This window comes from Thermobia domestica, unplaced genomic scaffold (genome assembly GCF_964235325.1).
Source record: "Thermobia domestica unplaced genomic scaffold, izTheDome1.hap1.1 HAP1_SCAFFOLD_638, whole genome shotgun sequence".
NCBI lineage: Eukaryota > Metazoa > Arthropoda > Insecta > Zygentoma > Lepismatidae > Thermobia > Thermobia domestica.
This window is the reverse complement of record NW_027656348.1, coordinates 20,838-35,555: the sequence shown is the minus strand read 5'-3', so window position 1 is coordinate 35,555 and position 14,718 is coordinate 20,838. Positions and strand designations below refer to the sequence as shown.

Here is a 14,718-nt window from a genome sequence, read left to right as displayed (position 1 = left end):
AAGTCAAAATTATCGACTTGCAGAAAAACTTTTGCGCCTGTAACGAGATCAAACCGTAATCCACTTGTCTCGATAAAACTCTTTTTTTTTTTTTTTTTTTTTTTTCAAATGTGAAATGATGTATCAATTTTGTATATATGTGAATATAACATATTACTTCAACAGTAAGCATTACAGTGAAACGAAATATAGCTATAGCAATTTTCGCTAATCACTTCACCAGATGGTATGAGGATAAAAAGTAAAAAGCAATAAAAACAACTCGCAAAACTATACAGTGCACAATACAAGCACTTTGTTTCGCTTCAACTTCTGACGTTATCGTTATTAGGAAAAATTATAGCCGTGCGTTTTACACGTCCAAGTTAATACTACACAGAATTTGATCCATCTACCTTCTTCGTATGAAGATGTTTTATACTAACTTAGACCTTTTATCCGACTCGCCATTAAAGCTAGTAACTTGTTTTCTCTTCCATTTTTCTATTTGTGTGTGTTTTTCTCAGTCGGACCTCTATTTTTATTTTTTATATTATAACTTTATTATTATTATTATTATTATTATCATTATCATTATTATTATTATTATTATTATTATTATTATTAGTGTTAATATTATTTGTTTTCTTTCTGTGTTATTATTTTTTTGAACCGACCTTATATTGTATCTTATTTTGTTGTTACTTTTTATTTTTTCTGTTTTTGTATTGGATATGATATACTTATTTTTTCTGCATAGTATCGTTGTTATGTTCTGGATATATGATCAGGTTTTTATTTATTAGTTATCCATAGGAGCCCTGACTCTGATCTTTATAAATTACTTCTAACAGAAATTTTCTAAATTTACTTGTTTTGTCACATTGAAAGTTTACGTAATATAAGTTTACCAGCTCATCCCACACCAACAGCCGGAAACATCTTTTCTATTTATTTTAAATAGTTTCACAGGTGTTGATTCCGTACGTTTTGGGATGATTGGTGCTTTAATACACAGAAACACTGTTACTTAAACCTTGTATACTAAAAGTAGTTTTCGAGCTCGGATTTCAACGGTGGTACAAATGCATCCGAATTTATATATATATTCCATAAATGGGATTGATGTTATGTTACATTAGATAAGTGCACGACCACAAGGGTACACGGGAAGTGTCCACCAACCTTCAACGAGAACCAATGATTTTATCCGACTATTAGGAATCCAGGCAGTTAAACGGAAAAATTTAAGCATATTAATTTACATTTTACATTTTTTACATTTTGTTTTACTGGGTTACATTATTTTTTTTTTTTTTTTTAAATTGAGCTTCATATTAGTATAGTTTTAGAAAGTGTTCGTAAACGCCCCAGTCACAATGAAATACCATTTCTCGTGAGATCAGCGAAATCAGTTGAGTTGATTTTGAGTTTAACTTCCCGTTCACCAGCGAGGCTATATGAGACGTGGACCTACTGATTAACGTGGAATCCGAACGACATGAACTCCCGCCGGGAATCGAACCCAGGTCTGCCACGCCAAAAGCGCGTACGCTAACTGCTTAGCCACGAAGGAGCTCATCAGCGAAATCAGTCCCGGATGTGATTAGAGGAAAGATGGTGACTTTAACTGTATATGTCTATAGTCCGTATCTCATTATTGAAGGAGAATATTTTAGTTCGGTATTTTGCAACACATAGCCCCTAGGCTAATTATCACGACCAAATTCGTTAATAGAATTAATCCGTTAACATCTTTAAGAGGTAACGATGACAGCGGTATCTATCCATATCCTATACATGGAAATATTTCACGTAATTCTCTCTACAGCCGTTACCAGTTTATTCAATATTAACTTATGGCCTATACTTAGTCACCACGGTGTCTGATTACTTATTATATTTAAGGTTTTCTCAGTGTCTCAGGTCTTTAGCAACTTAGCTTCCCTCAAAATCAACACAATGGGAAGCACGGTGGTTCAGTGGTAGAGCGCTTACTTCTGTTGCACGGGGTCACTGATTCGATCCCCGGTCAAGTAAGTTTGTGATGGACAACATTGTGTTCGTGGGTTTTCTCGGGAACTCCCGTTTCTCCTCCCACTTCCTCATTCCACCAATTCTTCCATCATCATTCACTTGCCTTAATCATCATGTCCCTTAGCCTAATAGGCAAAAACGTGGGACGTTAAATTCAAAGATTTCATTTAATTTCATTTTAATGTCGACACCCACCAATCAATAAGATACAATGTAAATACGACAAACTGTACGTTATGTAAACACTAACACTTTTGTCTACCTATGCTAGTTACGCTTCTTTATTCAGAACACACCCAAATTCATCTATAAACTTAAACTTTGCATTTACTGTGAATGTTTCCGAAGTGTAGAATACAATCGTCCATACAGTGTGTTTTGTTAGGTTTTTAGTTATTACCTAATGAAACAATAGGATACGTAGATGAGTGTTGGGTTTATTATTATTATTATTATTATTATTATTATTATTATTATTATTATTATTATTATTATTATTATTATTATTATTATTTCTTTGTTCTAGAACTCACAAAATATTCTTTTGTTAAAGACTTCTTCACGATTCCTACCCTAGTTTTATTTATTAGCTCCTGGCGTAAGCATTCGGAAGCTTATAGCATCACTCCAGTCCCTCTGTGTGTGATGGTGTGTGTGTTCGTGTTTATGTTTGTTTGTTTGTTTGTTTTACTTTATTTCTCGGTAACTACTGGCCTGACTCCGCTAGAGACAGACTCAGTTAGACAACAGAGGCTATGTACAACAGCTTTACATGCCTGGAGTTTCTGAGTTCGATTCACTGACTGTGTTCTCCTTGTTTATTGATTTATTTTTTTAAGCATGGCTAAACAATAACATTATGATCGTATCTGATGTTCATACTTATAAAAAGCAAAATATATCTGTTTACTCGTAGTAATACAGTTAAATAAAAAAGAAATGTTTTTATTTCAGATATCTACTGAGCTTTTTGAAATGTGGCTCAATATGTTGGCAGAGTACCCTTTTGATCGTCATAATTGGGAAAAAGCGTACAGAAAATACCATTATCATTTTATTATGGATATTAGAAAACTCGGACCAGAATATGCGGAAACATTACGTGATCATTGTTGCAAGGGTAAGTCTTATTGTTCGATTGATTTGGTAATACTAAGCACATGTCAGAACGAAAAGGATTTTTTTTTCAACGTGAAATTGGCAACATTGACGTAGCAGTGTGTACGGGAAGCATGCTCTAGTATTCTGTGCCTGCAACAGAGGTAAATTATCAGTGTGGGATAATGTACCTGCGAGTAGCAGTAAGTTGAAATGACTATCGTCATGGAAATTCCCGCCAAATGAGAGGTATTGTCTGCGATGCGATTTTTTAACGCAAGAGGACAGACTGCATCTATCACAGCAGATGTATTGCCAAGCATTGCCTTATCTGCGACATGCTATCCAAAATCGGCGAAAAGAAATATTACGGTCTGGATTTCATCTGATCCATGACAGTGCCAGCCCATGCCGTTCAGACAATTCAAAAATTCCGATGGGGACATTTTAATCACCCCTCGTACAGTCCCAGGTTTACTCTTAGTGTTTGTTTGTTTATTTTGTTCCTTCACTTAAAAAAGTAGCTGTCTGCACAAAGTTTCAATGACAGTGAAGTTCTCAAAATATCAAGTCTCCGGCAGCAGATTTCTGGACAGAATATACAAAAGCTTCTTCCACTCTACCAAAAATATTTGGAACTTCATATTGACTATGTAGAAAAGTAGTCAAGCTATGTACTTGTATAAAATCAGCAATATTTTTTTTCCTGCATCTACTTTCTTTTTCACAATAACCAAAGAGATTTTTAAATTTTTTTTTATACATGCGCCATGTATTTTTCGACAAATTTACTTCGTTACATTGCTGTTCTTATTTACCAAATTTGAACATTTGAACTAATTATTCTGTAAATGATGAAATGTGATCAAAGTAATACCTATAACAGGGTTCCTACTAGTCATAGAAGTCAGGTAAAACTCAGGGAAAATGGTACAGGTCAGATAAGTTCAGGGAAAAAGATTGGAAATCAGGGAAATTTTATAAAATACGGTTTCTAACATTAATTGTATACCAATTTCAGCTTAACCAACCATTATGATGGACATTGTTCAGATTTTTATGGAAGGTAAGTGGAATGTACATATGAGCAATTTATTACTATTTATCTCTATAGAATAAATGTTCTCATATATAAATATTCACCGCTATTTATTCCTTGTTTATATGTCAACGTCATCCGACACCTATCAAGAAAGTCAGGGAATTTTCTGCCAAAGGTCAGGGAAAGCCAGGGAGTAGTCAGGGAAATAGATTTCTCCAGATCAGTAGAAACCCTGTATAAACAACAACCCCTTTGTCAATTTATCATGCCTTCATCAGACATATTGTGATCAGGTAATCTGTGTGATGAAAGTAGTAATAAATTGCCAAAGCAGTTCATAGTTATATAGTTAGAGTGTCCCCGCGTAGCATAGTCGCTAACACTCTCGCCTTTGGTGCAAACGTTTTCGGGTTCAATTCCGGTGGGGACACTCGATTGAAAAGGTGTAACAGTGTTTTCAGGCCAGTCATCCTGAATGAAGTTCGTCCTGGGTTTTCCTAATTCACACCAGGCAAATACCGGGATGATACGTGACATACAAGTTCCAGGCCACTTCCTTCATTCCCCTCTTGAACAGGTATTATGCTCACTGAAGGGCGTCATTGCTTCATACATCTGAAGGCCGTAGATACCTGTAATGCCCAGAAATATGTATAAAATAGGTAAATAAGAAAGTTACAAAGTTATAACTTTGATCTGATTTCGTTATTTAATTCGTAGTTATAGATAGATCCAAAATTAATATGAACACTACACCAGCTTTCTTACAAATATAGAACATGTCATAATATGTTAGGGTGATCCAAAAGTCCCGTTGCACCCCAATGTATTTTGCGATGAGATAAAGTTATGGACATACAATGTATAAGGGACGAAATAGTAATTTAATCCAAAATTTTTGTATGGACACCATCATTTTCGTTACAGTTATTTGTGCGTTTTTAGATGCAATCTGAAATTCTACGCAAGTATTGCACTAGTAATCGTAGAAACTATATGCTCAACCGCCCCTTTCAGTTCGTTAGTTGTGTGCTAACGCGTAGTCACAATCTCCTGTTTGATATAACCTCACAGTACATTATCATCCAATGAAAGATTGGACTTGTGGCAGGCCAGTCCAAAGGTGCTGGTAACTGTGGAAAACCATGTCCAATCCATCTGTTAGAAAACATTTCGTTTTGATTTCGGCAATCGAATAATTGGATGGTGCTCCATCTTGCTAGAACCAAACCCGATCGATAAGCCCTGGGGCTTGCAGTTGAGGACAAACTAGTCCCACAGCATACTGCGAAAGGGTTCACTGTTGTAGTACAATATGTCTTGTCCTGTACAGGATGTAACTAGAATTTGGGATCACCCTGTAGAATTTGTGTCGTAAGTGGAAACAATACATAAATATATGGAGAGCAATAAATGACAATACAGCCATTATTCAGTGAAATTTTTTGGACATATGATTTGTATTTCGGTTAGATTACTGAAATCGTAATAAAAATTCAAGCTTATAATACTGTCTCCTTTTCTCTCGTTCTTTTCATTTAGCGTGGCAAGCGCCAACGTTCTGCAATGATCCTCTTCTCGACACTCCTTGTGGCAGTATTCAACATGCGCAGCAGCTGATCACCGCTTTTACTAGCTTTTTTATATTGGCTTCATACGCTAAGCATGCATGCCTTATGGATTTTGTGACGTCATGTTCAGATGGTAGCTATGTCTTTAAAACTCGAGAAATTGAATATCCAAAAAGCACGATTGGGAAGACCCTGGACGATTGCCCAGAGACGTTGATAAACAACATTGTGAGTACAGCAGACAGTTTTTTTTTTTTTTTTTTTTAATAGGAAAAAATAATATGGGTTAAATCAAGAGTATTTTCAAATGGATTGAGTGATTAGCGTGTGTATCTATGATCTAGTATTTGATTCCCTGTGTAGCAGTTTTCATTGATAATAGCATCACTAGGAAATTGTTACCAGTTACTGGAATTAAGTGTTGTAAGACTCCAGGCTGGAAAGCAATAAATAAGAGTGATGTGAGCCGATGTCCTAAACGTGTAGTACTCAACTTAAAGGCAGGGTTGGCAAAAACCATGTTTTTTTTTTTTTTTTTTTTGAAAAAACCAAAAAACAGTTTCTTTGTTTAAACCCCCTTTTTTTGGGTTTAAACCAGTTTTTTTTTTTTTTTTTTGTTTTGTTTTGTTTAAATAATTTACTCTATGTATTTATATTAGATATGGACAGAAATTAGTTTGTTGTTATGCTTGGTTTTATTATGCAACAGGAAGGTTATGCTGGAAGGGGTGACATAATCTTAAAGCGGAATCCAAACCGCTTCTCGGCTTACATCCAATAGAAATTGTCCATTTGGACACGAAACCGGGACTAATTGGTCACAAATGAGATTGACGACTCACTCACGAAGGACTCCTGATAAAAATACGTTGTACTGATCTTTACATAGGCCTAGTTGTTAATATAATTGTCAAGAGTCATTTCAGAAGGACAAAAAGATAAACAGTTACACAAGTAAAAAGATTATACAATTATATATAAATCGGGAAACTCCCGCCTTAGCCATTGGGAAAATCCTGTTATTACTCTAAATGTATTTGTATATAAAATTTTAAGGTCAACGTATCATAATCTCTACGCTAAAGCTGAGGTATTAAATTACAAATTTGGTATGTAGATATCATTCAATAAAATTAAAACAAAGTCAAATCCCAGCTGATGTTGGAAGCTGCGTAGGCAGTTGATAAATTTTGCCAATTTCTATCAATATATTTAAGCAACGTTGGCTTCTTTATAAAACAACAGGCATTCAGGCAAGTAGAAATATATAATTTGGTTTCATTTCGTATGTTTAGGCTTAACATCCTTATGAAATACCAAGGTTATCACGGAGAAGACTTTCGCTTAAAAGGACACCTCGAATCACTACTTGATTTACACCTGAAAGATGGCTTGTGGTTCGACCGAGAATTGAATACGGGACCCCTTGATTAAAAGGTGAAAAGTACATAAACGTAATGCAGATGGTTTCATATGTGGAGACGTCACCATGAAGTTCACACGATTTAAAGCATTTTTCGTTCTTTTTTTCTTTCTTTCTTTCTTTTTTCTTTTTCTTTTTTCTTTTTTTTTTTGTTTTGTTTTGTTTGGTTTAAACCCGTTGGTTTTTATAAAAATAAACCAGCTGGTTTAAACCATGGTTTAAACGACCTTGGTTTAAACCAGCCAACCCTGCTTAAAGGCATCTTGCTAGTCATAACTCTTGGTAGACTATCAGGTGTTTAGCATTTGAGGGGACGCAGTGTCTCAGTGGCAGTGTTCGTAGTTTAAATTTCCCTAATCTAGGAAAATTTCATAGGTAAATTTAGCAAAAAGGGAATTTTTCGATAAGACGTGAAAAGCAAGAGAAATTATCGCGCTGATTGATTGACCAATATAAATGCTTAAATTTTTCTTTGTTTTTCAGAAATAAACCAATACAATAATTTGTGTGTGTGTTCGAAGTAGCACGTAGCCTAATTTGCATCCATTGTTGACTGGGTGTGAGACACGCATCCAGAAATTTTTGTTGGGAGAGTCGTTTTTTTTTTTTTTTTTTTTTCAGTGGAGGTGTCCAATACGTCTATGTAGTATTGAACCTGTGAAAGAAAAAAAGAAAGCAATTAATTAATTAATTATTTAATTAATTTTAAATAATATTTGTATTTATTTTGTAATAACTTATGTAAGTTATTACAAAATAAATACAAGTGTAATTTAAAAAGTAGTTAACAGAAACCAAGACAAAATGATAAGTCCTTAATTACCATTGAGTTCATTTTTCTAGTCACTACCTCAATCTTGATTTTTGAGTAATTCAAATTCTAGTCACACTGTGATTTCTATGGTTGGCAACACTGAAAATTCTTCCGATTCGTATTTTCGGATGTAGAATAACATTATCTATTATTGTGGTAAGTTACATTTCATTATCTCTTTTCACTTACGAAAAACGGGCAAAAGAAAAATTGTTAGCTTTTAAAAAATATGTAGTAGTCTGCCTCCTTAATCTTATGGGCTCAAAACGGCCCCTAAAATGATGAAATGAACAATGACGACACGGTTTTTGAAAATTTGAATGAGAACTGGACAATCTACAGAAAATTTGGAATCGACCAGCGAAAACTGACACGTTTCTAGCATTCTAGCATGTTGTGTTTTCGAGATCTCACTGTCAAAAAGATTGGGGACAAACATATACCCCTCTCTCTCTCTCTCTCTCTCTCTCTCTCTATATATATATATATATATATATATATATATATATATATGAGTTAAAAAACAGCAAGGTGAGCCTTGCGATATATATTTTTACCATGCCTTCACAAGAAATCATTAATTATGTTCGCTATGATAGTAAGACTTTTTGTTTCCTTTCTTTCTTTCAGTTTGTCAGATGATAGATTACGTTTCCGATCTACAACACAGTTTTTAAAGTAAAACAATTTTTCATGGGTGTAATCGGTGCATGTTTAAAGTGTGGAAGAACGTACAAATTAAATTCATTTGACACATTTTCTTGTACTTGTTCAGTTGTCTAAAACGAGTCTAGGTTAAGGAGGCCAGAACCGGATCATGAAAACCTGAGTCCGGAGTAATAATGCATCCGGGTACCCAATTCTCGGTTCTATTCCAAATTTTTGGCCATTTTCTTAAAGTGTTCACGGCTCTTTAGAGTTCCAGAGAAGTATGTTTGTAATGTACATATTTTGATGAAAATAGATAATGCTAAAGACCGTAAATCTGTTCAAGTGTTTCAGGTTCTAGGTTTTTTTTTGTTTGTTTGTTTGTTTGTTTGACAAATGAATCAACATAAACTTTCTTGGTAGGTTATCTTCAGTCTAAAACTAAATCCGTGTAGAAAAAATCTGTGTATCGCGAAAATAATGATACCAAAATGGACGTTAATAAATATTCAATATCGTAGTAAACTAACTGAACAAAAGAAACGTTACTTTATCAAAAGTAGTCTCCCATGGATTCGATAATCTTATTAAGTACTTCAATTGTATTACAGCATCAGAGACCTTGAGTGCGCAGGATGGTTTTTATTCGAGTAATGCGAGGACAGCCAATTCTTGGCTATATATATATATATATATATATATATATATATATATATATATATATATTTGACCAGATGAATTCTTATATAAACATTTTTAATTTACGTGAAAATGATCAGTAGTAGCAATTCTAAAGCGAAAATTGAAAAGTGCAGCGTAAGAAATTTTAACAGTAAAAGTCATTGTCTAATTAACCAGTTACATATTTTTCGTGTAAGAAGAATCTAAGATAGAATAGATTATTTATTTTACAGTCAGTTTTCAAATTTGACACTCCTAAATTTTGGCCTTGTGTGGTTTTTACTTCCTTGAACAATTATTACGATAGTTGGTCGGTGAGCAATTGTCTTTTCCCTATGCCACATACCGAAGCTTACGTAGAACTTTTGCTGGTTGGAGAGGTTTAGAACGCTCTGTCGCTGAGCCACTGTGTCCACAAATATTTAATTTCTTTTTTATTGTATACATATGTTGTGTTAAAAATAGAGATGCAAAAAAGCCGGCTTTTTTGAATCGATGGTTTTTTTCACATAAAAAGCCGGCTTTTTTTTTTTTGAAAAAAAACGAGAATTTTGGAAATTTTGTCTTTTTTCAACTTCATGATTTTTCTATCTAAATAGCTTTCTTATAGTATATTCTATAGTTAGATAAAAATTCCATGACCTGAATGTGATATTTCGCTCTGAAATTCACCATCAAGATGGATGGAGCACATGTTTTACGAATTAAAGCTAACATGAAGAATGTAGTATTTGAGGGTAATTTTAGAGGCTATTTAACTTTATTTTAACTTTTGAGTTATCGACATCTTTTTTCTTCTCTAATTTGTCATCCGTGTTTCATTTCTAAGAGCTTTTAGTACTCTAGCTTCTAGCGCAAAAGTTAAACTTGCCCGTTTTTCTATTTATCCGTCAAAGCATACGTTTTTCAATATATCCGTCAAACCGTACTTCCACATTTCTGTTATACTGTAGCTGTGAAGTGATTTAGCAATAATTTTCCGGACACAACCTTGAATACCAATTTATACAAATAATCAGTAGCGGATTTAGAAAAGTACTTTAGGAGGGTTTTTTCTGATTGTTTCGTTTCCTAAAAAGTCCTAATTTTATTTGGGAAGTGCTTGAAGTTTATGAGTACATGCATAACTAATATTTCGTTTTGTTTATATGTTTAGCAATAATCTTCTGGATACAACTTTAAAAATCATTTTATACTGAGAATCAGTGGCGGATTTAGAAAAGTATTTTGGGAAGGGTTTCTTACTAATGTTTAGTTTTTTTAAGCATTCGTAATTTTTATGAGTAAAGGCATAAATAATAGATATTTCGTTTGTTGCAGACATTCCGTAACTTTGGGGAACGGGCTTCAGTCCGAAAGACCACCCCCCTAACCTTCGCAAAACCGTCACTGCTGGTAATTAGTAATAATAACGATTTAAAAACAATAAAAAAGGAAGTCGCCCAACTCACAGTACACGCACTATTTCTACATTCACAAATGGAATGAAGAAAAGCTTTGTCAGAATGGTCGAATGCTGGTTAAATCCCGGACTTCCCGATAGAAGCGCAAAAGCTAATCACTCAGTCATGTTTGTTGTGCAGTTGTATTTAGCTTAACTTAAATATATTCCGTAGTCTTTTTTTTTTGGGGGGGGGGGTGAGTTCCGTAATGATATGTTGAATCCCTCTTGTTAAAAATTCAGAAAACTTGAGGACTGGGTAAACTGTGATGGTGGTTCTATAAAACTTAACTGTAGAATTTCAAGAATATACAGAACCAAAAGCTCTAGATGTGCAGCCTTTAAGTGTATCATATAAATCTAAGTATTTCTCTTATGTTTTATGTTAATTTTATTTTGTTTCAAAAAGAGGGTATGGAATATTTTGAAGTAAAAATACTACATACTATTTTCCTAGTTATTTGTGTATTCTTTAAAAAGAAGTGTTTACTTTTAGGGTTGGCTGATTTACACCAACTTTTTTTTTTTTTTTTTTTTTAATAACTGGTTTAAACCACAAAAATAAAAAGAATGAAAAATGCGAATCGTGTGAACTTCATGGTAACGTTTCCAGATATCAAACCACCTGCAATAGTTTTATTTCCCTTTCACCTTTTAATCAAGGTGTCCCATGTTCAATTCTCGGTCGAAGCACAATCCTTCTTTCACGCGTAACCCAAGTAGCGGTTCGGATGTCAGTTTAAGCGAAAGTCTTCTCCTTGATAACCTCGGTATTTCGTAAGGATGTTAAGCCTAAATATACGAAACAAACCAAATTGTATATTTCTACATGCCTAAATGCGTGTTGTTTTATAAAGAAGCCAATATTGCTTAAATATATTGATAGAAATTGACAAAATTTATCGATTGCCTACGTAGCTTCCAACATTAGCTTGGATTGGACTTTCAATGATATCTACGTACCGGTACTAAATTTGTAATTTAATACCTCAGTTTTAGCGTACTGATTATGGTACGTTGACCTTTAAATTTTACATGCAAAGCAATAACAGGATTTTCCCGTTATTGTCTTACATTTCAAGTAATGACGGGATTTTCCCAATGGCTAGGGCGGGAGATTCTCAACTTAAGAAATTTACTGACCGCACTTCTTTAAGCTTATGGGAGTTCTTCCGGCATAACCCCGCTGTTGCATAATAACATCAAGGCGAAACAAACTTAGGCTATTTCTGTGAATATGTAATATAAATACATAAAGCAAAAAATATAAGTCAAAAAAGCCTGGTTTAAACATCCCCCCAAAAACGGGTTTTTGGCATATTCAAAAACAACCACGGTTCTTGCCAACTCTGCTTACTTTTGTATATAGGAGGTTAAAAAATTCTTATTATATACATTGGTTAATCCTGTGGAATTCATAATGTAAATATGTTGAAGAAAAATTGTTTGAAATATTTTTTCGAAATTCATAGTTTATTTTCGATGTTTTATATTATTATCAGCATCAACCACTAATTAAATGATTTTTTGTGTTATAGAGAAGAGATACAAAGTTCGTTTTATCAATTTAAAGCAGTATTTTGAAAAAAGCCCAAAATTTCCGAAGCAAAAAAGCAAAGCAGATAAAACCGAGTTTTTTTTCCAAAAAAGCCGGTTTTTTCCGAGCCCTTGCATCTCTAGTTAAAAATTAGAAGTTGAATATTCAACAAGCATCTTGGTATTTATATCATTTATTTATTTATTTATTATTCATATTAATTACAGATAAAGGCGCAAACAGTGATTCGAAAGACGTTGATACAAGAATCTTCCGTTGATTTGTTATGGCAAGAAACGTATGAGGAGTTCAAAGATTACCTTACCGAAGTATGGACTGGGCTGGAAAACTTCACAAAACTTTTTACTGTCTATATTGAAGAAGGAGAAGTCCGTCGAAGCTCTTTAGCAAGTGAAAAGATGATTAATTTGTTTTTAGATCTATTTCGTGGAAAAGCGAACCGTACTCTTAAAATTTTAAGATACAAAGGTATTTTTAGCGATTATTTTTATTTTATTATTGTTACTTTAAGTAGAGATAGACAGAATATATATATCCGAAAATTATCTGGATAACTTTATGTCTTAAGAATAACAAAAATTGCGTATACAGGATTTTAAAGCTAAAAAATCTTGTATTGTCTAAAGGCCCTACTGTGTAAGTAACAAGGTGAACAATTGTTTAGTATTATCTTTTAGCTTTTGTGTAATTGTTTTATTCTTTGTGACAGCCTGGAAAGATATGGGGTTTGGTGTTCGTCAGTACTACTTCCAGAGCATTACGAAGCTTGTTGTTTTTGTAGATTTGTGGTTGGTTGGTAGAGTTTGGTTTTTCCCAGTGTTGGGATTCTTATTTAAGTACATGATACATATTTACGAATATCAGAGAGAAAAGGATTAAAATGTTACAGAAGGAACTTCCAGTGAAGTAATGAGAGTGAGGGAAAATGCTTGGCTTAAAAAATTTAGGAACTTGAAACCAAGACATCCACTTTTCATCAAGAATGGCTAATCAGTAGATAACCAGAAGGTGTGTGCAACTCTAGGTTTGAGTATCACGAAAACAATCAGTGTGATTTTAGTTGTAGTAGTGGTGACACTAAAACTGGCACAAGCTCACTGTCTGGCATCCCTACATCCAAGGTCAGTGGAACATGTCAGTTGTGAAAACATGGCTGATGTGAGTGGTTACAATTACAAAATTGAGAAACGTTTAGTATCATACGTATGGGTGCATAAATGACCATACACAGGACAATCCATGACGTAGGCATGACTGCGTTTAGAGGTCTCATTGATAAGACCTCATTAAGCAACCCTGCTTGACTGAGAGAAAGGTGCTCTTGCTTCGGGATGTGTCAAAGACAGGGCACATAATGGACGTAAGAAGACGCATATGGAAACATGTGCTATCTCGGTGAACTGGGACGTCTCCAACTAAATCATTTTAAGTATAGTATGTACGATACAAAATAACTAAAATTATACTGACATTCTTTGAAATGAAATCTTTAAGAAGTTTTACGTCCCACGGTTATGCCGGTTAGGCTAAATGAGACGGTGAAGATGAGAAATGAATGAAATGGTGGAATGAAGAAAGTGGGAGAAAACGGAAGAACCCCGAGAAAACCCACTGACATTCTTCTGTGTTACTGAAACCTAAGGGGTATGGGGACTTCTCAGACACACTGTACAATTAATAATCAGGTGGATGTACTAAAAGCGCTGTAATTAACTTCGAGATAAAGTATAAGCATTTACTGTTGATGCTAATATGTAATATTATTAAGTAAAGAAAAAAGTCTTAATTATTTTAATATGTTCCCATATTGAGTGCGGAATTATAATCTGCATAAGTAGTAAGTAATACTGAACGTCTGAATAAAAACAGAATGGAAAGGTGGGATAGGGAAAACGCAACGAAGAAGGTAAAAGTCATTACATGTTTCTAGATAGTAAAATGTGTTTAACTTTCTCTTTATTTTCTAATTAACGTTTATGTAATTTGCTTGTGTTTGTTAGCACTTACATTAGCAGGAAGGGTTGGCCGATTTCCCAATAGTATACTATGACCAGTACTTAAGTTACACCACATTATAACTTTATTTAATTTTCTTGTCCTTTGGATTATCTAATTATCTTCCGGATCCTCAATTTGGTTTGTTTGTTTGTTTTGTTTGTTTCTTAACAACACTTCCCCTTCTTCTAAAAGAAAGAAAATATCTTTTTGGTGGGATCTTCAGCTCATGACACCATTTTCACTATCGGTGTTTATTTTATTTATTTACTTTCATCCTTAGTGAACTTGTGCATTTGTTATAAAAAGTTGAAGTTTTCATTTCGTATAATACCCACTTATGTATAGTATATATAGAATCTGAAGAGAAAATCAAGATGATGTTAGAAAACTTGAGGAAGAGCTGCACCATGGTGATTGCAACGAAGCGG

At 33.9% G+C, this 14,718-nt stretch overlaps 1 protein-coding gene across 1 annotated transcript in view; it reads left to right on the top strand.

The window, feature by feature from the left end:
* LOC145677128 (uncharacterized) overlaps positions 1–14,718 on the top strand; it is a gene marked incomplete at its 5' end in the record, with an annotated part of 85,087 nt that overhangs the window by 54,458 nt on the left and 15,911 nt on the right. The window contains 3 exons of the mRNA XM_081747773.1: positions 2,971–3,136; positions 5,699–5,955; positions 12,499–12,760. Coding sequence (XP_081603899.1) covers positions 2,971–3,136; positions 5,699–5,955; positions 12,499–12,760 — 685 coding nt within the window. The remainder of the gene's footprint in view (positions 1–2,970; positions 3,137–5,698; positions 5,956–12,498; positions 12,761–14,718) is intronic.